The 24,095-nt window shown below is 43.7% G+C and overlaps 4 protein-coding genes and 1 pseudogene across 5 annotated transcripts; 4 read left to right on the forward strand and 1 right to left on the reverse strand.

Moving 5' to 3' along the window:
• Nucleotides 1-81: 81 nt before the first annotated feature.
• Nucleotides 82-3,146, reverse strand: LOC115677167 (uncharacterized). Of its 2 annotated transcripts, XM_056316542.1 has the most exons (4): nt 2,671-3,146; nt 2,181-2,312; nt 1,749-1,849; nt 82-1,269 (listed from the first exon to the last, which is right to left on the reverse strand). In XM_056316542.1, exons 2-4 carry the CDS (start codon nt 2,276-2,278, stop codon nt 785-787), a joined length of 684 nt encoding a protein of 227 aa, XP_056172517.1. In that variant the 5' UTR covers nt 2,279-2,312; nt 2,671-3,146; the 3' UTR covers nt 82-784. The 2 variants fall into 2 exon arrangements, with proteins under 2 accessions (XP_056172517.1, XP_030456122.1); XM_030600262.2 differs by having other exon boundaries at nt 2,181-3,146.
• A 3,881-nt stretch (nt 3,147-7,027) lies between these two features.
• LOC115677057 (non-specific lipid-transfer protein 1-like) lies at nt 7,028-7,463 on the forward strand (annotated as a pseudogene).
• Nucleotides 7,464-13,312: 5,849 nt separating this feature from the next.
• LOC115677051 (non-specific lipid-transfer protein 1-like) lies at nt 13,313-14,114 on the forward strand. The gene is made up of 2 exons (XM_030600098.2): nt 13,313-13,773; nt 13,879-14,114. The coding sequence occupies exons 1-2, from the start codon at nt 13,409-13,411 to the stop codon at nt 13,886-13,888; spliced, it is 375 nt and encodes a 124-aa protein (XP_030455958.1). The 5' UTR covers nt 13,313-13,408; the 3' UTR covers nt 13,889-14,114.
• Nucleotides 14,115-15,901: 1,787 nt separating this feature from the next.
• Nucleotides 15,902-17,018, forward strand: LOC115677187 (uncharacterized). The gene is made up of 2 exons (XM_030600287.2): nt 15,902-16,382; nt 16,471-17,018. Exons 1-2 carry the CDS (start codon nt 16,047-16,049, stop codon nt 16,786-16,788), a joined length of 654 nt encoding a protein of 217 aa, XP_030456147.1. The 5' UTR covers nt 15,902-16,046; the 3' UTR covers nt 16,789-17,018.
• Nucleotides 17,019-19,962: 2,944 nt separating this feature from the next.
• Nucleotides 19,963-23,098, forward strand: LOC115677178 (probable serine/threonine-protein kinase PBL18). Its single transcript, XM_030600275.2, has 4 exons — nt 19,963-21,118; nt 21,392-21,649; nt 21,883-22,002; nt 22,139-23,098. The coding sequence occupies exons 1-4, from the start codon at nt 20,486-20,488 to the stop codon at nt 22,775-22,777; spliced, it is 1,650 nt and encodes a 549-aa protein (XP_030456135.1). The 5' UTR covers nt 19,963-20,485; the 3' UTR covers nt 22,778-23,098.
• Nucleotides 23,099-24,095: the final 997 nt, after the last annotated feature.

The raw sequence follows: 24,095 nt of genomic DNA on the forward strand, positions 1-24,095 counted from the left end.
AGATGCGCTGGCATGATACAGCTCCAAACTCATTCAATCAAATTTTCTTCTTTTATGAGCCGCAGCAGATTGGCTATTCCATCTTTTCCTCTTTCTGGTGATGTTGATTGATCAGGGTCGCACTCCATTAGTTTCATTGTTTAGTTGACCTTGTGCCCAGTGTAATTATAGGGTGACGAGCATTTCGGTAACTGTCGATCTATATGTAGCAATTCTATGCGAAACACCACATTTTATCATTGCGAATTTGGTGGTAAGATCCTGTTTACCATGAATTCAGACTTCTAGGTAAATATTGGCAGTTCGTAAGAACAATGGAACTTTCTGTCAATACTTAAAAGTTTTCAAAACCTAAAACATGGGCATACATAGTCAGACAGGTACATGTCCATACCATTAGATCGATCGCCTCTAAAATTTGTTTTCCTGCACGTACTTCCCTGGGAATGTCACAGCTGATAAAGATCGGAAAAACTCACCGAACGCGAATCATCGGAACTTCGACATAGACGATTTGATCACTGCAAAGAGAACCTCATCTACCGTCTAAGCTCACCCGGATCTGGCTATTGCTAGTGCTTCAAAGATCTCTCTCTCTCTCACACACACGCACAGCTAAACACCATGCAAAAACCTTGCAGCAGACAATACCTTGGTGTTCCTGTATTGTAACTGCTGTCTTCAATATTGTAGTAGTCAGGTCAATGCAATTCTTTCTTTTTCATCGGAAGATAGACGAAACACCGGTAGACCATCTCTTTTTTTACTGCACCTATTATGATCATCACCGGACCCTCTGGCGCTTGAAAGTTCCGCCCCTTCTTTCAGCATGTACCGTGCTTATCTGATGATGTCTCGAAATCCTTGATTTCCGTGAACCTCTCCTCGACGCAAAAGAAACACACCTAGACTTCAGCTTCACATGCCTGCGGCGGTGATGGCGATGGTGCCGGTGGCTACGGTTGCTATATGAAGCAAGAGGGCCTTCTGTCCTCTCTCTGAGTAGTTTCCTTTTCCTACTTGCGCTCAGATGACGACTCGAATAATCATAACTTATGTCACCCAGGCTATGTCCTGCTTCAAAGTCTCGGAAGCGGCGTCGCCCACGGTATACCCGCTTAGTGCTGGATATCTTGTACCACACGAAACAGCAAATGTGGCCCAGCGCGTGCCAGTACGTCTCGCACGTGACCCAGCACATGTTACAGAGGCTTCTCCCTATGCACTGGCAAATCCCCAGCTTGAACAACAGATACAGGAATAGTAGACCTGAAAACCATCGCGCCCACACGAAAACACGTCAGCTGATCATGAAATTGTAGGAATACCGGATCCCGGTTTTCTAATCGAATGCACAAGATTACAATGCAGGAATTACTCGCGAAAGCTTCAAATGAGAAGGCAGATAGTTCTCTAAACATTGCATTTTGCCAATAAGTATATCTTAGAAGCAGAGAGTTCCTCAAACTTGTCTGGAATCTGAGAGAATATCAAATGATAGTGGTCGCTGGAAAAATCCTCGACATTATTTCTCTGGTAGAATGCTAAAATGAGATTATCGATATGGAAAAGACATGATATATCCTTTACCATAGTCTCAACCAAAAGGTACAACATCATAAGAACTGAAGGACTGATTTTTGGCTAGCAAATCAAATCTATTTTAGCCTAGTGAAGCGAAGCTCGGTGACTAGCAGAGAGAAATGACAGTCTGGACGGAGAGATAATGAGGGAAATGAGTACATTACCTATGTAACAGAGGACACATATCAGCAAGAGTTTGATCAGATTCGTGACGCATAGATGCTCGATAAAACAAACTACATCCCACGGTCCCGAGCATAGTTCCCTGCATCATTGGAAACAATGGGAAACTAGGTAAACATATGGAGACTGGAACAATGAGGTGAAACAGAAAGGTAACTCAAGAATTTAATACGGATGACAGATAAATCATCCGTAAAAGATATCGAGCAATGCCAGAAACAATTATTTTTTTGTTACAAGCTCTGCGCCGCAGATTGTTTTCGAGTTTTTTGCCAAACCAGACCAGGAATGGACTTACATGGTTTCAGACATAACAATATGAACAAGAACCGGAAATAACAACATAAGAGTTGTAATTGGCGGACGCCAAAACTATCTGAATGAAGCAAAGTTCATATTAAGAAAGCGCTTACTCGCACGATCCGCCGAAAATGGTCTTGAATGGAGCGGCGAGAGCATTTCCAACGACAGAGCCGACGCTATTAGCAGCTTTACTGAGAACATCTCCCATTGCTTTATCTGCCTTTCTCCATCTAAATCAGTGCCTGAGAAATCAATAATTGCAACACTAATGTCATTCCCTGAGGGTAAAATGATAACAAAAAAGGGACAAAACAATCCTCCAACTTCTGTTCTTTTGTTTCACGACGTATCCATTGTCCCTTTTCTGGTTTACATTATGAGAAGAATTGAACAGCCTCCCGCGATTCACAATGCAAAAGCATGAGGCTTTTCGCCAACCCAAATTCATCAAAAGCCCCAGAAAAAGAAAATGGCCGCTTACACTACACGATCTCATCATTTCCTAAACTCAGTTTCATGGCTTTTACGCAAACGAGATCACGGAGAAGACAAGGAAACTGCATATTATGGATGTTACAATGTGAAGCAAAGATGGAGGACCGCTTTGTATTGTAAAAAACTCTTCGCCGCCGATGTCGAGTTCTGGTCGATCTTTACCAGATGCTTCGGGCCGCGACCAGGGATGCTTGCGTTGCCCAGAGCAACCTCCGCTCCAGAAGGAACAATGGGAGGGGATGTCAGGAACCCCGTCTAAGAATACGTTTTGACAAGACAGAATGCACGAGCGAGATGGAAGCACCGAGAACATCTACGGGATACCCATCTGAACTGACGACAAGACCATCGATATACTACAGATCCCAACAGACTTCTCCTTCCACAGACTATCAGAGACGACAAATCCGTGGAGGGGAATACCAGTGGGAACCACTTTTTGAAGTGTTAGTTAAACTGAAGAAGGAGAGAGGATGAACGAACGGTTATCATCCCTCGTCATCAGTTTTCTTCTGTGTTCGTGAAGGGATGCCATGCCATTACCTTTCGGCGTCTAATTGTATAAAAAATTGAGAATGTGAAAGTCTCCGCTACCCTATTGTGTAGGTAACTGCCTTCCATACTCCCTTTTAAGCTTATATACTGCGACGGGATTCGCACCGCGTCGTTCGACAGGACCCTTATTTGGAAATTATGAATCATAAAATCGGGCCGTCTGTCTCAATTACCTGCCATTTTGAACATCACAATTTCAAAAAAGGGTTTCTCGACTTTAAGTCTATACGTAGTGACCATCGGTGTACCATGAGCGGCGGGTTTGCATCCATCTCACGTGCAAACCAGATGAGGAACGGCGATGCATATAATCGACAGATTGGAATAAGTTGACGACAAACCACAGAAGGAATGATACATTATAATGAGCATGAACAATTTGAAATTTGGTTTTTATACCATGAAAAAGAATTATGGGTCGGCCTGAATGATGATGAGAAGCAGTGCAGGTCTCAGTGAGAGAAAGTAAGAGTCACAATAAAGGATCAACAGCAAAACAATGACATAACATGACGAAGCATCATTAGTTGGTCTCATTCGAAACATTCGAATTAATTACTCTAAAATGAATCGCAACGACCAACCGAGACATACTCAGCTTCCCCCGACACACGTGTAAGCCCATTTCTTTCTTTCTTTCTTTTGTCAAAGTTCAAGCCCCATTTCACATTTACATTATGTTCCCTCTTCCTGTCCCAATGACTTTATGTTTTTCAGATTGGTTCTTCGTGAAATCCCTTTGTTTCGTGAAAATTAAATGATTCGGCAAATATTTTCCTAAAAATGATCGCTTATATCGCTTAAAAAAATAAGTGAATGAAAAAATATTTTCATCGTCAACGAAAATGTTTATATATAAATTGATGTTGATAACGAAAATATTTTTCAATTGTTAATTATTTCAAGTAATACAAGCGATCGTTTTTAGGAAAATAATTTACAACTCGTTTATTTTCCACTAAACAAACGGAGATAAGAAAAGACAGTTTTTGAAAGGAGAATAACAAATGGATACATATTGTGTGTCCATGGGAAAACGTATCTCGTGTTACCGTGTGATAAGCATTCCAACGACCATTTGCGTTTGAATTTTGAAACTCTCAATCTTTATCGGTCGATTTTTCTGCACATGTCACATTCACAGGGAAAATTGTTTAAAAAGTCATAAACATATTGTACTTTTACCAATATAGTCTTAAACCTTTTAATTTTGCCAATTGAGTCCTAAACTTTTTCATGTTTTGCTAATTGAGTCCATTCGATCAATTTTAGCCAAAAATCGCTGATTTGGCAGTCCAGTCAACGTTAGCCGTCCTACGTGGCACAATTGACATTTGAGTGGACAAACTTTAATAATTTTTTATTCTTTTTTATTTTTTGATTATTTTTTATTTTTCCTTTTTCTTTTATTATTTTTTGGTTCAAAGGGGGAGGGCCTCGAAGCCCTCGCCGAATCTGGCAAGCCCTCGAGAACCCTCACTATGGCTAGGCATGGTGGCACTCCCCAGCCATGGTGAGGGCGGAGGAGGGCTTTGCGGCCCTCACCTAGGAGCCAGCGGGAGTCGCCGGCCTTTGGTTAATGGTCAGTGGAGGTCGCCGACCCTTTGAACCCAAAAAGAAAAAGAAAAGATAAAAACTATTATTAAAAATTGTCCACATTAGCTCCGGCCATGCCACATAGGACAGCTGACGCCCACGTTAGCGATTTCTGGCCAAAATTGACCGAATGGACTCAATTGACAAAACTTGAAGAGGTTTAAGATTTAATTGGCAAAATTAAAAAAGGTTGAGGATTGAATTGGCAAAACGTAATAGGCTTAGAACTATTTACCGCCATAAGAGAATGCCTTCTCCGGCCTATAAGGGTTCGTTTGGTAACCATTTTGTTCCCGAAAATAATTTCTGCTCAGAAATGATTTTTTTATTCCGTTCCCGGAATAAATTTCTAAGCATTTGAAGGCGTTTGGTAACTGCCCAAAATTTCTATTCCTGGAATAAAAAAAGAACAGAAATGCATTTGGTAACTACACAAAATTTCTTTTTATTAATAATATTTTGAATTTTTTAATATTTCTTTCTTTTTTTTCCATTTTTTTTCGTTTTTTCTTCTTCTCCTTCCTTGGCCCATGGCTAGGTTGCCGGCCACAGGCGAGGGCAGCCCTTGTCCAGGCTGTGAGGGTCCAGCCCTCGCCCTCGCCGGTGAGGGCCGCGACGTCCTGGTTGGCCTTGGCTTGTGGCTAGTCGCCAGATCGGCCACAGGGCAGGAAAAATGAAGACCGGCCACGAAAAAGAAGAAGAAAAAAAAATTTCTTTTCTATTTCTGATTTTTGTTCCCAGAATCAAGAATCAACCTTTTTTTTATTCTTGATTCTGTTTCAAAACTGATTCTGGGAACAAATTTGTGTCAGGGAACAAAAAATTTATCAAACGAATTTATGTTCTTTTTTTGTTTTCGGGAACAAAAGAATAGAGTATTGTTTGGTCGGTTACCAAACAGCCCCTAAGATGACAAATTGTTAGTGGTGTAAATCACAACAAAACACCGCATAAAAGTAATGATCCTCCATGAAGCATCCCAAAGTTTGCAAACATATATAAAAGTAGTAACTAAGACGAATTGCGCACTATCAATCTCGAATAATAAAATTATCGTTATATGTTTCACAATAATTATGAGGTAGATTAATTTAATTCATGAAGAAAAGGGGATAGAGAGAGACTCTAAAGGCCAAGAAGAATCTCATAAAGATATGTTATGCGAGATACTTTATTATCAATATGTCTCAACCTAAATCTAAAAGATTCCAAGAAGTAACTGGGCAACACAACACCCATTATTGCAAGTCGCCACACCGTGAGTCACCAAGCCTAGACTCTAACGGCACGCCATCTAGTAACTTGTTGCTACATCATGACACCCGCCTTCGTCCATTGTGTCTCATCAGTGCATACTATATTAGTTACCCGATGTGAGATTACGCTCCACCAATGCATTCGCCCTCGCACCTTAACATGATTAATGAAAATAAACGACTTCCTAGATTGAATAATCCACTTTTCTCAAAATGAATTATTGCTATCAATAAATTATTTTTGGAGCGAATTGTCAAGATTCGATATCAAAACATGTACTCTAATATCATGTAAGACAAAACATTCTTTCAACAATATATAAACATAGTTCTCAACGATTTTTTTTTTTTATCTGTCATACTCTAACTCTCAGCTCATTCTCAGGCTTTTGGAGTCAAAACCCAGATTTGAAACTAAATATCTTCACCCTTAACCCCTCTCAGAAGGTAAGGGATCGAACTCCCCACCTTCTACTTTTCTAGTAGGAAGGGTGGTCACTTAAGCAAATACTGGTTCTCAATGATTACTAGCTTGAAAATATTATCCGTTGTACAATTATTACTGACCAGGAGATTCATTTGGCTAGGATAATTGCAAGTTATTGCATAAACTATTGAATTAGGTCACCCACTTCCAGAAAAAAAAAATATCGCATGGTCTATAGATTATATAGATCAAACCCATCTAGACCGTTAATCATGGGGAGTCCACGGTGAAGCTCACACAATTAATAATTGAAATGATCTACGTTCATATGACTTATTTATCATGTAATAGCTTACATGTCGGTCTTAGTCGGAGAAGTAAGAATCACAAGTAAGGCTCGACAGAAACCAAATGACTAAGCATGAAAGACAATTAATTACTCTCTTATCACTCGCAACGACCAACTAATACTCAACCTCCCTCAACACGTGTCCATTGTTCAACCCCTCCCCATTTTCTATATAAACTCACGAACCCAATCACGTTTAGACTCTCCCAATTACCTACTCCAATAGCTTTCATACCCTCCACAAAGTAACTCTCACCTGTATAGCTCGGAGTATTCACAATGGCTTACTCCACATTGTTGAAGCTGGCTTGTGTGCTGCTCGCATGCATGGTGGCGGCGGCTCCGGCAGCTCGAGCCACAGTGACGTGCGGCCAGGTGTCGAGCACTCTGGCCCCATGCATTCCCTACGTGAGGAGCGGCACAGGGCCGTGCCGGCATCTTGCTGCAATGGGATCAAGTCGCTCAACTCGGCGGCTCGGACCACGCCGGACCGCCAAGCCACTTGCAAGTGCTTGAAATCGGTCTCGGGAAGCATCTCTAGCCTTAATTATGGAGTCGTCGCTGGACTTCCCGGAAAGTGTGGGGTCAGTATCCCGTACAAGATCAGCCCCAGCACCAATTGTGACAGGTATGTGCTTTTAATCTCGTGTTCCAAAGGTGCGACGAAACCTTATCTTTCCTTGACCACAAATCATTAGTATGTTACGTGATACATGCATTGTGTAAAACATACTTTCTTCATATCTAGAGCCGCTGTTTTTCCTTCTTTTTGTATTTTGTTTTTGTGAAATTAATTTACAGTTGGGAAGCTGATTGTTAGATGTTTTGTTGCAGCGTGAAGTGAGAATGGATCGTACGAGTACGTTTCAGCATCTGAGATAGAAAGAGTAGTTAGCTTTGAATAAAATGAATTTACGAACCAATATTGGGTTCGTAACTTGATTGTGTATGACTAGTATCCTTTGCTTGTGCTATGTACTAATAATAAGAATATAAATGAAGCTGAAATGAAGGAAATTACGATATGTTTCCTTTTCTTTGTTCTCAGTATCATTTCGTGTTTTTCTTTTTCCATTATTCTTCTCATATTGGCAATTTTCAAAGGAAGAGAAGACGTGGCGTTGAAGGGTGAATAACGAATGGATATTGTTGGAGTGTGCTTCGTACTTTGCTCCGACGGGAAGGTTCAGTGATTCCGCTCCCCAGTGAGTAGGCGGGGGTTGTAGGGGGCAGCGCCCCCTAGAACCAAGAAGGCTTATATTTTTTGAGTTTGTATTTTATTGATAGTTTAAGCTTGTACTCATGAATAACTATTGTTACCTATATATATATTCTATTTATCTTGTAATTGAGTGATGTAACAAAAAGTATGATGTGTCAATTATAGTGGAATCATCTACTGGACGTAGCACTAGTTTAAGGGTGAATCAGAATAAAAACTTTGTGTCTCGATTTTGTTTTCTCGCTTTTACTCAATATTTCTTGGTGATTGTACGTCGAATCCTAATAGATATATAGTGCGAGATAATGGGACAGACGGAGCCAAGACAAAATGTTATCAAGGTTGAATTTAAACCGAATTAGTAGTTCACATATGCTCTAATCTCCTTGACAATCATGTTAATTGTTACGACTAATGCAAAAGCTTAAACAGACGAAACAATTTGTGCAAGAAATAAATTGCAGAATTTAAACCCAAACTAGAGCGATTTATGTGATTCGAAAGTGTACCTATGTCATGGAGAGAGTTGATGAGATGGTTTTACTAAAATCGGGAGATCGCAGATTACAACTGATCAAATGCTCACCATCTTAGTGTTTCCCCATCTTAGATACACCCTAATTAACAAGAAATCAATTACAGGAAGAAATTTTCTTACGCTCTCAACTCTCTTGAATGATGTTTCTCAAAGATTTTTGAGTTTTTTTCCCAAATTTTTATATTCAAATATGACCTACAAATTGAGTTTCAATGTAAAACTTGTCGGCCCCATGTGGATTCGGTCGACCAACTTAAGCGATCATAGCCTTGCAACTATGAATGGCTCTTGGGAAGTGAAAGGCATAATGGGTAAGCCGCCCAAGATGGGTCAAACTAGCACATGAACCAAAAGGCTTACAAGGTGGTTATTTTCCTTTTACTATAAATAATTGACTCCCAAAGGAAAACGTACATGATTTTTACATACACAACAAGACACCTTTTCGAAAGAATGTCTTCTCCAGTTTTTCTTCGAAACACTAATGGGTACTAAAGATAATCGAGGATTGCTCTAAAGTGTGCAAAGTGGCATTTAATCTGTGGAAATACCGGGTATGTTCGTTATGTGATATGCATGTACGATCGGTGATACAAGATGATGATTATTGGGCACGTTTTCCGAGTTATTCGAATGTGTTTCAAATATGTTGACTGAGGAATGTATTTTCCTAACAAGAAGATTTTCGGTTGACCTACTAGTTGGCTTGAACGACTAGTGTTGGGGTTGTCTAATACATGTCTTGTTCCTCCAACTTCCGTCCCTAAGCCACACCAATGTTGAGTGTTTTGGGCATCTCTCACCCCAAAAGCTAGCTCAAAAGGTGAGGCTTTCCTTTACACTAATAAACCGATCACTTGTCCCTTTCACAACCGATGTGAGATAATCCTAACAAAGTACATTGTTGGCTCATTTTCTAATGGTTCAAGTTTTGGGGGGAAAAAACAGTTTGTCTAAGAATGATGAGCAAAACTAAACAAGTGCAGTTGTACATGAACCAATTTCATAGTTTTGTATCAATTCTCTGCTTGTTTATTCCCTCAAACACTACGTATTTGGTCTTCGGCATTTATTCGCGTTCTCTATCTGCGTTTGGACAATATGAGATATGTCATGATCGAAATGTTGATTAGTGAATTTTTTCACAAAGTACTGATACTACAATTGAATGGAGGAGAAAATCTCCTCCGATCAGGGTTTAAGGAAAATATAATCCATCATTATGTATAAACCACTCCGGATCAAGGTCGTTTGCACAAGTCAAAGGCCCATATTAGACCAGTTTATGGGACTTCAAGATGTTTCGGAAATCCCCATGTAGTTAGCACAGATCTGTGCTCATGCTCCTAAGTTATAAAATAAAAATAATTCATGAATTATTCAGATATTAGTGTTTAGGATAGAGCTATACCTTCCTTTATCCCTAGTTAGAGGAAATTTACTCAACCCATACCTTTGGTCAATGGTTTACAAATTATAGACATTGCTTACATACAAATTTAACTATATATACATGTCGTCAATATCCATATTTATAAGTCAACAATCAAAAGAATGGTTGCGGGAGAAATTTTCTCTAACAAGATCGGAGAAAAACATGACTTTATATATACCCTTTTCATAATCTCTCGACACCAAAACAAGTGTATGTAAATAAAATTCAGAAGAAGCTATTAGATGCTCATGTGTCACGGGCTGCCAATTCCTTAACTGTGTAATAGTCCGTGTGGCGCTTGACGTGTCGTTTACACCAGGCTAGCCCTCATTCACTAGTTGTTCCAAAGAATAATACGGCGAATAACTTCCTCGTATTGGATCGTACCACGTCTAACATAGCTCGGGCGTCTAGTCCATCAAGCGAGATACACAAAATACTTTAGGTACGACAACTGATTTCGGCCTGCCATGGCTTCATCAAGAGAGCAGCATCAACTCCCGATCAGTTTATGCACGGGAGGCGAACTCCGCCTTTAGAGCTTCTAAGGTATATTCATTACATCCTATAACTCCTAGCACAAACCAAACTGACACTACTCTTACGACCCAGTTATATTTATCCCTGCTGCATCCTTACTCTTCACTTGATAACTCCGAGCACCACTCACAAGAGTAAAGAAGTACGAGAGAATCACGGTCCGTGGCACATGGCCATAACTTCAAACTTCAATAATAGAGCCCGATCAAATATAATTTTTTTTTCTATTTTTGGCCAAGGCGTGTGATCGTAGTTAAAATAACTACTTCACACTGGCTAGGACTCTCTCCATTCATGAGCGCATTTACTCCATGAAAAATCAACAAATTTTAATTATTCATATCACTTAAGAAAATGAGTTAACAAAAATGTGTCTATTATAATTTTTTTTTATATATAATAGGGTGTTTTTCTCAAAGAAAACACTTTTTAATGCATTTTTCTAATCGACATAAACAAACAATCAAAGTTAGAAAAAAAATCTTTTCCAAATTACCAATTTCGCGCGAAACAATAAGCTACCGATAAAGAAGCAACGCATTTACTAGATGAACTCTTATTACGATGCGTTTATTTCGAGGAAAATAAATATTTTCTTAAAAATGATTGCTTGTATTGTTTATAAAAATGAACGAACGAAAAATATTTTCATCGATCACGATAATATTTATATATATATTAATAACGGAACATAATATTCAAATTATTCGTTTTTTCTTGAAACAAGCAAAGGTTAAATGGACTTTTGAAAGTTTTAATGTAGGAGGTGGAGGAGATTTATCATAAAGATGCGGTAGCGTGATGGATCGAAAAATGTCACGTTGAAATGTGTTAGAAAGTCTGACCCACAAAATTATTACATTGATTGAGACTGAACATCTATGTAAAAGTCTTGCCAAACCAATGAATAAAGGTTAAAAACTCACCTTAGATTTCGTATGTTATATCCGCAGGAGTACGGATCCAACCGAGGCTGAAACAGCCAAAGAAAGCGTAAGCAAGGACGGCCCCTTAAATGAGAAGGCATTCAATCACACTTTGTCACTGCTCAACTACCAACACCAACCTATTTTTACTCTCACGCACACGTGTCACGCAACCATTCGCCTTCCTTTAACTATCCAATTGCGTTTAAACTCATCCAATTTACTAGGGCTGCCTTTCACATCCTCACGACATGCATGCTGGCCGGGGCGGCTCCGGCTCCGGCAGCTCGAGCCTTAGACCTGCGGCTTTTTGGCGAGGGCGCTCTAGCTCCGTGCATTCCCTGCGCGAGAAGCGGCACAAGGCCCATGCCGACAGCTTGTTCCAACAAATTCAGATCGCTCAACTCGGCAGCCAAGACCATGCCAGATCGCCAAGGTGCTCGCAGGTGCTTGGAAGCGGCTTCCGGCAGCATCTCTGGCCTTAATTACGGAGTCGTCGCCGCAAGCGCGGTAGGGTCAGCATCGCGTACGTTATCAGCCCCGGCACTAGCTATGATAGGCATGCGGTTTCACCAGTATAAAATCGATCTTCTTTCGTAACATATGGTGGAACAATGAGACCAAAAGCATGACTTGAAGTTATGCCACTTTTGGTCTTCAAAATTGTCGGGTTTTTTATTGTTACGTCCACATCAATCAATAAATTTTGAGAAACCGTGGAGACCAGATCAAGCGACGCACTTAAGTTGGGATGCGAGGCCTCTGTCTAGCTTTGGAAACTCTTGAATGCGGATGGTTTCGTACCAAATGATATAGAACAAGAAGGATGAGCCATTTGGGCGAAACCCAACACGATACAATACTACCTTCATGTACTGCCAATTGAAAAGTTGCTACATTTAAATGTTAGTGAGTAGTTCAAACGAGAATTGGTGTTCGAAAATCAGTTGGCACGTCTACATTAGTGTTGACTGTGACACGTAAGATAGTCGGTATTCATGTTAGCAATTTCCAATCAAAATTGACCGGAGAGACTAAATTGATAAATTGTCATAATGTTTATGACTCAATTGACACAATTGAAATATCGAGAACTGAATTAACACAAGTGTAATAAGTTTAGGACTTTGTTTTGTTATTTTCCCGGCAAACATCCATGTAAGTCTAGCTACTTGGGCTATTTAAGAGGCCATAACCCAGAACAAATGGGTGGAATGCCAATAAATGACCTCTGGTTTCTAAACTGGAAATTTGTAGACATCCCAACTAATTGCGCACACCATGGGGATTAACCAGGCCTAATAATGTGACACAAACGTAACATAAAGTTTTTTCTTGGAGACAAGGCGAGAAGTACCATAAAGGCAGGCATTCTAATTTTACCCCAAACGAAACTTACCAAAGGCCATCCCAAATTGGAAAAGTTCTTCTACGTACTCAAATTATATAAACTCACTTCATCTCAGTCATTAAAATGGTGTGGATCACATGTAAAATTTACATGATTTAATGGCTGGGATATAATAAGCTCATATACACTGTGTGCAAGCGAAATTCAATTCAAAATTGTGGATGGAAATTTCTAAGGTACGCACATGGGTATAAATGCTTTGAACTTGATTACGACGTAGTGTCGTAACGTCGGCGATATCTACAACGTTGTGGTACTTGATTACGATTCAACGTTGTATAGTTTGTATGATGCATAGGGTGTGCTGTAGTGGACCTAGGGTGCCCGATTGGTGGCAAATCTGCACGAGCCGTACTAAGCTATCTCTAGATACGCTCTCTCTCATATTTAAACCTCCCCCACCAAACTCCATCAGAACACTAAATGAGATTCACCTACCAACCAAAACCTCCTATTCAAATCTCCTCCTATATAAACAACACATTCTTCCATATATCCCCGAGAAGAAGAAGAAACAACAAGAAGAACACTAGCGGTGTGTCATCCAAAAGTCTTGCAAGTGCCCTCCAAGCAAAAGTAGTCACGAAAATGGCCAACCCTGGACTCCTCAAGGCCGCAGCTCTGGCGGTGGCCGTCGTCTGCATGGTGGTGGCCAATGCGCCCCCGGCCGCGTCGCAGGCGTCCTCGTGCAACCAGGTGATCAACACGCTGATGCCGTGCGTGTCTTACGTGCTCAACGGAGGGACCGTGCCGCCCGCCTGCTGCAGCGGGATCCGGTCGCTGTACTCGGCGGCGAAGACCACGGCCGACCGCCAGGGCGTCTGCAGCTGCCTGAAGTCCGCCATCAACGGGATCTCCTACAACGCCTACAACGCCGGCCTCGCGGCGGGCCTGCCGGGCAAGTGCGGGGTCAACATCCCTTACAAGATCAGCCCCTCCACCGACTGCAAGAGGCAAGTGCATCGTTTTATCGAGCGCCATTAGAGTAATGCAGTAAGAATACTTTCGAATGTTCTTGCTAAGCCTCATTTTTTGGTTTGTGCGACTGTGTATTGCAGCGTGAAGTGAGAGAAAGATGGAGCGCCGGACCAGATACTTCCGAGGGCAGGACGAAGATTAACGTTAGAATAAGAGGAACTACTACTATCGCCTCGAGCGACGGCTCCTCTAGTTACGACAGTAGTAGTTGCTGTGTCGTTCTGGATCTCTGTGTCGAGCAGTGATGCCATGCGTCGTGTAATATGGTCCGATGTGTTCTAAGCCATCTATGGAGAAACTACTTTGTTACTTTGAATGTTACGTGTTTCCAGTGCTTCAGTGACCAACTTTGCCTCTTGTTCTCAATTCGATACAAAAGCGTGAGTTGTGAACATATATGCTTGCTGAGAACAAGCATGGAGCGAAATATGACAGATCCGAGTTGAATGACCCATTTTGATATATCTAGTTATTCAGTAAGGTTTGTTTCTCGGGAAGAAGGATTTGGAAAATATTTTTCTAAAATTGATTGCTCGAAATAACTATTCGATTGGAAAATGTTTTTATTAGCGAGAATAATTTTTATTTTAAATTTTTTTTGTGGATGGTAGAAATATTTTTCGTTCATTTATTTTTGTAAGAGATACAAATGATTATTTTAAAGAATATATTTTTCAAATCATTTATTTTCTCCGAAATAACTGAAGCTTTAATATATCAAAAGATAACCCTCTCTAGTTACGAATTTTTTCAAGTGACTACGATAGAGTCGGTTTGTTTCGAGGAAAAATGAAAGTAGTGGTAAAATGATTTCCATTTTGGGGATTGTTGTAATTTTTCTAAGTTACACTGAAATTTTGAAATGAGTTAGAAATCATTTTCTAATTCTTTGTAACTTCTTTTTTTTTTTTTTTTGATAATTGGACATGGATTCGATGCACAACCGCTAAAACCCAAACCCCGGTCACCGGACACTGGATTGGGCACCCAACCCCGTGCTTGAGCAAGATCTATTACTTAAATATTTGCATAATGCTGATTAGATAGTGCGAGCAATAGTTGCAATTGGCATAATTGAGCGTGAATATATGTACTAATGGAGCCGAGAGCCGAGTTACCTGCGGTAACTCCTTAATTCTTCGTACTATAGAGTAAAATTAAAGAATGGGTAATAGTAAAAAGAATTGTTGCCTTAGGACCTAGATCTGAGGTCATCCACGACGGCCTAAAGACCCAAATCGAGGTCATGGGCAACCTCGACTATCTCGCGCTACACCTCTACGAGAGAGAAAGAAAGGGGGGAGGGAGGGAGGGGGAAGTGAGACGAGTAAGAGAGAGCATACCGGAGGAGAGAGAGCACGGAAACATGAGCTCGGGATGGGTCGGAGACTTCGCCGGGGAGGAGGATGACAGTCGGAGGCAGTTAAGAGGCGGACGACGGCGGTTGGTGGTGGTGGTGGTGGGGAGATTGGGGCTTGGGAGTGAGCGGGGGTCTGTCAAGGACATAGCCGAAGTGAGAGATGGACAAAAGAAGTCCATTCATCGATGGGGCCTGCCCTTTTCAACCCAACGACCTCACCACAAAGAAGCCCAAACAACAAATTCTACTCTTCTATAGCTCCTTTTGGAACCGTGGTCATAAATTTATTTCTTAACATATATATATAATTAGTTGAGTCATTATATGTATTAGTTGTATTTAGTAAATTTCTCATAAATAAATTTAAAATGGAAAAGCCCTAAATAATATGGGCGCTTTTTTTTGTTAGAAAAAAAACATAGATATTAAATGATTTCACAACTGATTTTGACCCAACCCACTTTTATGACTCTCTCTCGTCCTCACTCACTCCACACTCTCATCTTAATTTAGGTACGAATTTTCTTAAATCATGTTAAATATGAAAACGTTTCAGCAATATGTGTCGAGTCGGGTACGGATCATGTCGGGTACGCGTCACTAGATTTACATTATATTGAAAATAGGTCAAAACGAGTTAAAGGGTTCGATTTAGGTTAGATCCTTTCGACCCAATCCGACCCACCGGTGGGACGGGTTCACCCTTCTCTTGTGTGTCTCTCTCTCACTCTCATCCTTTTTTCGACTTTGGAAACTGGTGGAGCTCCGCTCGCAATGCGTGCCTCCCCCCGCACTACTTTATCCCCAACCCCTTTCCCCTTTCGACTCAACGTCTCCACCACAAAACAAGCCCCATCGTTGAGCTCGCTGTAACCTAACGGCCGCGCCATGCGACCAGAGCACAAGCATCCCCACCAGCCGCCGCCGCCGCCGCCGCCGCAGCAGCAGCAGCAATGGAGAGTCAACCTCCACGCGAGGTCCGGGAACTTCACCGTCGAGCTCACGGCCACCACGCCGGTTCCGACCTGGCGGCCCCGCGACCCCCATCGCCTCTCGCTCTTGCTCAGGCTCTGGAGCTTCGTCCTCCGCGTCCAGTCGGACTGCGAGACCGAACTTCCGAGGCGACGCTGGCGGTCTCTCGGATCCAGATTCCTCGGAGCTCTCGAGAGAATCCGAGGATTCCGAGCCCAGAAACGAGCCGTCGCGACGCTCGAAGCCGATAAGGTACGTTACAGACTACGGATTCTTGCAACGTAAAGAGTTTCGCAACTGAGGATGTCTACATAATTCCATCGGTCCTGTGCACGTGTAGGCTGAGATCGGGATTACTCGGCCGTACCTCGTCCTCGTCCTCATCTCCGCGTTTCTTCTCGGAGCGGTCTCGGCCCGCCGCCTGGACAAGATCGGTGCGGGCGCCGCGGCGGCGGCTTCTTCGATGATCCTCGCTCGCGCGTCGAAGAAATTGTTCGCGAGCTTCGCGGTGGTGCTGTTGGGTCTGTTGAGCGTAGCTCGATCGTCGTCGTCTCGAGCGCTTGATCTGGGGAAGCACGCGGACTTCGCCGGAGGCTGGGCGCCGCGAGGAATCTTGTGGAAGATCTGGAAGAGCGCGGCGGCGTCTTGGAACTCTTGATCGGCCCGAATTTGATGGGGTTGGATCAGGTGAAGCGAAATCTCAGGCACTGTGATTCATTTCGAGAAGCGTCCTCCGCCGCCTGCCGCCGCCGCAGCACAGGCCGGTACGAGTTAGAGTAGAGCCGGAGTAGTATCTAAACGAGCCGAATCTACGTCGCAGACGAACCGAAGTAGGCGCTAACCGGCTCGGCCGATCGCCTACATGTGGTTCTCGATGGAATACGGTCGCTCTCGGCGTCGATTTCGCGTTCTATTTAGAGTGTTCGGATGTTATTTTTTGTGTTACGCTATCGTACATTGTGCAAAGATATAATCGGCTTCTAATTTAAAAAAAAATTGCTTTTAAATCTGAAGGACTTATAAAAATTAGTGTAATCAAATTCGTCCGTTAACTTTGTCCAGTTTGGCAGACCAAAACTACCGCCTCTTCTTTAGTACGGTCTCTCTTCGAGGTGGCCATTCTATCAATGAAACCATATAGGATGACCGAATTGACATCCTTTTTCACCCGGAGGGGGGTTGAGCGCCGCTCGCCAGGAGACCCTTGCTCGGACAGAGGTGAGGGCTTGCGGCACTGACTTGCGCGTGGTGGCCGAGCCACCGCCACATTACAAGGGATGACAAAAGCGGCAACTTGAGGACTTCGACCGACAATGCCGTCTCGAAGATCGCTCCGGCGACGTCCTCTCGGACGAACCCACTTCTCGTTGGTTATCGGAGCCCCTGTCCATGATCAATCGGCGTCGCTACATAAATGGGCCGGATCCTATTTAGAATCCAATCGAACTTGACTATTTATTGACGGTAATTGCGCAACCAGTTTTAGAATTTCTAGCTCAGCTTATCTCGTGCCCTTGATGCCATGGTCAAATCAGCGTCGCCACGTAAATGGGCCGGATCCCACGTTGCGTGGGCTGGGCCCAATCCACAAATGACGACCGCATTCAAATCGACTGGGCCCCAGGTGGGGCCCATCGGCCAGTGATGATGGGGAAGCTTCGGCACGAGTGCACGGCGTACGCGCGCACCCACTCAAACATAAGCGCCATCGACAAGCTGTCCCATGTCGGGTGGGCCCGCCCCCCCCCCCCTCCCCCCCCAAAAACCCGAACTGGAATTCTCTGGTTGGAAGGCGCGCGAGCCGTCGATCGGACCCGGGTACGAGCATCCGACGGCCAGCGTCGAAAGTCAAAGCGGCATGCCGATAGGTCTCTTTGACCACACGGGAATTGTGTCGTTAGAAATTAATGGGGGTTTTCCTTTCCTTTTTTGTTTTTTAGTCCCTCTTTTGTTTTTCCTTTTCTCCGCCTTTGACTGGATTGTCACTTCAAACGAGGCTCTCTTTCTTTGAAAATCGAGGCCACTTGGACCCGCTTTTACGTAACTGCCCCTGCCCCCCCTGCCCCCCCCTGCTGCCCCCCTCTGCCCTCCTCGGTTATGCATTGAATTGAATGGATTTTGTAAGCACAGTTTCTTATCGAGTATTTCGGATGAGCCTGTCGATGGCTATGATCACTCTCTCTTGTTTCCGAGGATGGGAAAATGGGGGTCGAACTAATTCCGCGTCGGAAATAATAAGGTTTCCGCCCACGCAAATTCTCGCTGTTTTTGTACGCTCTCGTAAGTCCAGGCTGACTAGCTAAGCGCGGACGGAACGCGATTCGTGCCGAGAAAACAAAGGAAAATGCACACCGTGCGACTTACGCCGTGATATCGAACAAAACAAAAACCGGGTAAAAATTGCGAGAGCCATCCTTTAAAGTTTTCCTCAACCGTGCTTTGCGTTCCGTACTCCGCGCTTCCGTTTCCAACCTTTTTAAAAAATAAACGCGGCTTTACATCGTGGTATCTCGAAAACTCACGCGTCCTATAGATGCGGTAGATGCAGAGCCCGCAAAATGCAAGTCCCCCGAAACTGCAGGGAACGATGCCCATGTCCGAAACTGCGAACGTCGTCGCCGCCGTCGTAACAAAAACACGGCTTTCCAAAAGCCCGCACGCGCGCGGCTTGGCCCTTTGAAAATTTCCAAAATTTTTTACCCCGAAAAATTTCCAATTCTCCGGAAAATATGTAAGGGGGGGAGGGGCAAAACCGGGAGAGGGAATTCCCGCTGTCGCAGATGATGATTAATAATTTTACTAAATCCGGTTTTTTCCTTTCTTCTTTATGGTAGGTTTGACCACTGCTCACTGGGCCCCACTCCCTCCTCCCTCCTCCCTCCTCCCCTTTCTCTCTCTTCTCTCTCCAGTCAATTCCAATATTCCTCGGCATCTCTTCAATCACACACCCATCTTCTCTTTCTCTCTCTCTCTCTATCTCTCTGCGCTTGGGGGGCACCATTGCCTTTGCCTTTTCCGTTCCGGGGCTTTTCCTTTCTTTTCCGCTTTCCCCTGTTTTCCCATTCTTTGACCGCCCCTCCTCTCCCCTTCCTCTTCCTTCCGCGCCCCGAGAAAATCGTCGATTGGACCGCAAAGGAGACGAAGCTTCAAGCCCCCCCCCAACTCCGCCTCCGCCTTCTCCTTCTGCCCCTCCTCTCCCGCACCTCGCCTGCGGATTGCGCTCGAGCTTGTGGCTCCCCCACGCCCCCGCCCCCGCCTCCCTGCACGGTGGGATTCGAGTCTCGCGCGGGCGCGCGCTCTCTCAGGTAACGATTTGGGTTCTTTTGTTGCTTCCGGTTTCGGGGGGTTGTTTGGTCGCTTGGTGGGTGTGTGTTGTGGGAGACGCCCCGTGGACGGGTTGGTCCTCGAGGGTCCTCGTTAGCTAGCGCGCGGGTGGGTTTTTGGGGGTGGGTCTTCATCCGCGGCTCCCGGGGAGGGGAGGGGGGGAGGGGATCTTGCCGGCGCGGCCGGGGATTCTCCGGCTGTCAGGAAGTCGCCGGGGGGTTGGAAATGGGTGGTTCTTTCGGAGGAGAATTGTGGCTTGGGTGATGGGTTTTTGGGGGTTTCGCTAGATCTGTGGAGATGGGCGATCTTTGTTTTTTTTTTTTTTTTCGGGTTGTCGTGCTTCGATGAATGGGTGTGGTGATTGTTTCGCTGGACCAGGGAATAGGGCGATGTGTTTGTTTCGTACTGTTGGTGAGTTTAGGAAATTTTTCAAACATTATTGTCGTTTCGGGTGATGTGGTTCGGGTGGGCAGAGCAGCGGAAAATGGACTGGCTAGATGAAGTCCTTGATTTATTATATTTGCCATGCTCGATCGGAGAATGTGGGCGCGTGCCCGCCCGTGTTGAATGGCTTTGTCCACTTTTGGATTCCGATTTCCGATTGCCTCGAGATGGTGCGCCATGTTAGTCTAGGAAGTCACGGAATGAGTGCCTAGTGTCTCCTTTTGGGAACAGCCAATGAAAGCGAATGAAGACGAGATCTTTGGTAATTATTTTAGAGGCTCGGATGCAGGCTGAAGGTGGGGAGGATTATAAGACGAGCCTAATTACAAGGAGGGGAGAAACAATTTGTACAACCTGCTATTTATGGTGCCCGTTTGCTTGTGCAGTCTAATATGACCTTTTTGTCAATGTGTTATGGTCGATATGATTCATATAAATGATGCCTTGGGAGTTGAAGACGTACTCGTGAATTGCACAAATGAACCCAAATGAAGTTCTGTACAAGTTTGAGATGCTTATGTGTTTATTGTTTTTCTTTGGCAGGAACATAGACGACCAGATAGCAGCTGCAGATTTCTGAATCTAGAATGGGTTGTTTCACCGTTTTGAAGGGTAGGAAGAAGAAACCTGAAAGAACCAGTTACACCAAGCATAATAACGACTCTAAGGAGCACATGCCAATGATTCTGCCCGAACCGCAGATACGGACGCGGTCATTACAGTCTGCTCCACCGAGTTTCAAAGCTAGAGTTAAGCCTGTTCAGACAGTTTACATGGTAACAAATGGTAGGATGCGTGCATTATCTGCTCCATCTATTGCCTTTGATATGGCCGAACAAGATGCTCTCTCATCGGCTGAATTTGATGAACTAGAAGATTCAAGATCCCGTACTTCCATGAAAGAACCAAGGTCCTCGAGTCCACAGCCTCTTCCCCTTCCATCACCTCAGGGTGCTGCTGTCCTAAAAACTGCAGGAAGCTTTAAGTCCGCAGCAGGGAGTGGCCCACTATACCCTTCTGGACCCTTGCCTTTGCCACCCTCAGGGGCCCTTCGAAGCTTTTCAATTGACGAAATTGCTGCAGCTTGCCATAATTTCTCTGTAGATCGATGGACATCAGGTGGTCTATCTTCAATAATGTATAGAGCATCCTTTGGAGAAGATAATTCGAGTTCAAGGAAGTTTGAAGCTACTGTCACTTGCCTTCAGACGTCCACTCAGGTAACAAGTGCTTTAAGATGTTGTGTGTGCAACATCCGTAGTTTCTTGCGGAGCTTAAAGATATTCGATGCAAAAGAATGCTAGGAGTTTTTTACTTCGCTTTGAATATGAATTTGGCAGTTTATGAAACCTAGATCTCGTGACACTCACTAGAGGTTCGGTTATAATAAGATGATCCGTCCTACAATCTTCATTGGCTTACATGTATATGTTTGAGTTGATTGGCCTACTTGTATAGTAGCCTCACAAATTTCTTTCACCTGTTGCTTTTAGGGGATAAAAGAGTTCATAAGTGATGCAAACACTCTTGCATCTTTGCAACATCCTTACCTCTGTAAGCTGCTCGGGTACTGTGCACGTGAGGGTTCAGAACTAAGAGCTCTTGTGTATGAGAGGCTTTACCATGGAAGCTTAGACAGGCTGCTATATGGAAGATCTGATGGACCACCTATAGATTGGAACACCAGAATGAAAGTTGCCTTATGTGCTGCCCAAGGTCTTACTTTCCTGCATGAAGAGGGGCCCTTTCAGGTAAGCAAAAGGCTTTTGTTTCTCATTTCTCTATGCGTTATTGGTGACACATGGTGCAGTATGTGATGAGAAAACTTGAGAAGGCTTTACAAAATTCGGATACAGTTGAAGACAAAAGTCTGACATGATGAACTTATATTTCTAGGGTCCTGATTCCAGGACTTATGGCCTTACAGAATTGTAATTTGAATGTTCAATGTTTTTAGATACTGATTGGACTCTTACATTTACAGGCTATGTTCAATGAATTTTCAACGGCCAACATCCAAATCGACAAGGATTTCAGTGCCAAGCTTTCAGGATATGGTTGCATTGGGCACATTCAAGAGTCGGATATGTCCTACAGTTCGGTGGTGAGTTCTTACTTCGACTTGTGTTCTGACTTCCTTGGATTGTTCAGTCTGTTTCTTGGTCAACAGAATTTCTATTAACCACCATGTTTGCGTCAGTTCGATGGTAGATATAATTGTCATTTTTATGTGTGTTCAGGCATTGGCGAACCTTTCCGTGGAGACGGTGGAGAAGGGATTGCTCACTCCAAAGAGCAACGTATGGAGTTTCGGCATAGTTCTTCTTGAACTGCTCACAGGTAGGAAGAATCTGGATAACAAGTTTCCTAAAGAAGAGAGGAACCTGGTCAAGTGGAGTCGGCCTTTCCTGGCCGATGATTGCCGGCTATCACTAATAATGGACCCTCAGCTCAAAGGTCGTTTCCCGGCTAAAGCAGCAGGATCAGTAGCTGACATTGCTCAGCGATGCCTCCAAAAAGAACCTTCAGAAAGACCCACGATGAGAACCATTGTGGACCTTCTAAAAGTCATACAAGACGTGAAGTATTCCTGCCGGTTCCCTTTGCAAGAGCCAGCGGCAATTACTGGGAAGCAAATGTTGAAATCTCCGAGCCTAAACGGAATCATGGTCCCAACACCCAAGTTGAATTTTTCCCCGTCCCCACCCCCTAGAGTGGCCCCACCATCCGTCTCTCCCAGGAAATTTCGTGCTCTACCCACATCTCTTCCTCCTCGCGCATGTTCCTCGACCCTTGCCTTGGAGGAATTAAATTCTCAAGAAAGCCGAAAATCTTCATCATCATCAACCGTGCGAAGGGCTAGTGTGGAAGGATTTTGATTGTTGATAACGTGATTTTATTTATTTATTCTCGGGTTCTCGTGTTCATTCGTGATTTAGTATGAAGTACAGATTATAAAGGTGTGGTTTTTTCACCTTGCCATCCCTCTAGGTCGGGTCATAGAGGGGATGCTGTTTTGTAGATAGAGTGCAAGATCATGCTGTCTATTGTTATACAAGAATGCCATTTAAACCAGAGTGGCCATGTCCTTCATCTTGGCAATGTTGTCACCAGCGCTCGTCATTGTATATGCATGTTTCTGTCTGAATTATTGTTAATGGTTTTGCAATAAGCCTCTGTGGAGGAAAGTAACGTTGATATATTCCTTTTTTAAGTGGAACTGCAGATAAAGTGTAATTATTGAAAATATGACATACTTGTCTCCACAAATTGCGTTCCTGACCTGTTCGTTTAGCAGGAATGTCTATGCCAACAATCGGGATTAGTTATCTATTTCACGGGACTATTTCAGGGAGGTGTTTTGGGGATGATTCCCTCTCTGCTGGATGCTGCTAATAGAACTGTCTCTGAAGCGGAGGAATTCTGGAGCTGCCTCTGCAACAAAAAAAAAAAAAAAATTCTATGACCTGACCTAAAAGGCCAGACATTCTGTCGTGGTCGGTATCGATTTTCAAGCCGGGGCTGGAGGTTTGTTCGATGACTATAATCGGGCTTACCTCGTCCGCCGCGGCGGAGCTTTGGGCTCCAGATTGCTGGTTGATCAAAAGATGGAGAATCTGCTGATTGAAAATTTGAGTGTTCAACTGATCCTTCCTTTACCAATATAGTAAAAGATTGCAGGCACTTGCTGATCTCTATCCTGGAACTGAGGATCCAACACGGCTTTGATGCAGCAAACCAGTCTGCAGGAACGCTGGTGGCGAACGGGAATTTGGGCATTCGGTATTGGTTCCCAACTCGTTCCGCATTAAATCCTCGGAACTAAACAAAGACTATTCTCGCGCAACTTTTCTTTCTTACAAATAGATTTTTGGAAATTTGTAATGGTGATGTAATTTCTTTTTAATAATTCAGGACTGTAAGTGTAGAGATCCAGATCTATCTGAAGGGTCATTGAACGCTTTGTAAGTTCCATCAAAGCAACTCCCTCTCGCTTGCTATGCAGTTGTACACATAATTGCTCCGTAAATGCAGGCCCGAACAAAAGGGGGACTAATTTGACAACAATCACAATTCAAGGACAAAATTGAACATTAGCTTTAGGGGGTGTGCAAAGGAACTGGAACTGCCCAGACCACTCGGAATTGGACTGGACCGGCCTGGAACCAGCGGTTCCCGTGAGGACCGGTCCGGTTC

This window comes from Syzygium oleosum, unplaced genomic scaffold, assembly GCF_021117445.2.
Source record: "Syzygium oleosum isolate NSW1041296 unplaced genomic scaffold, Sole_v2.1 Sole_v2.12, whole genome shotgun sequence".
NCBI lineage: Eukaryota > Viridiplantae > Streptophyta > Magnoliopsida > Myrtales > Myrtaceae > Syzygium > Syzygium oleosum.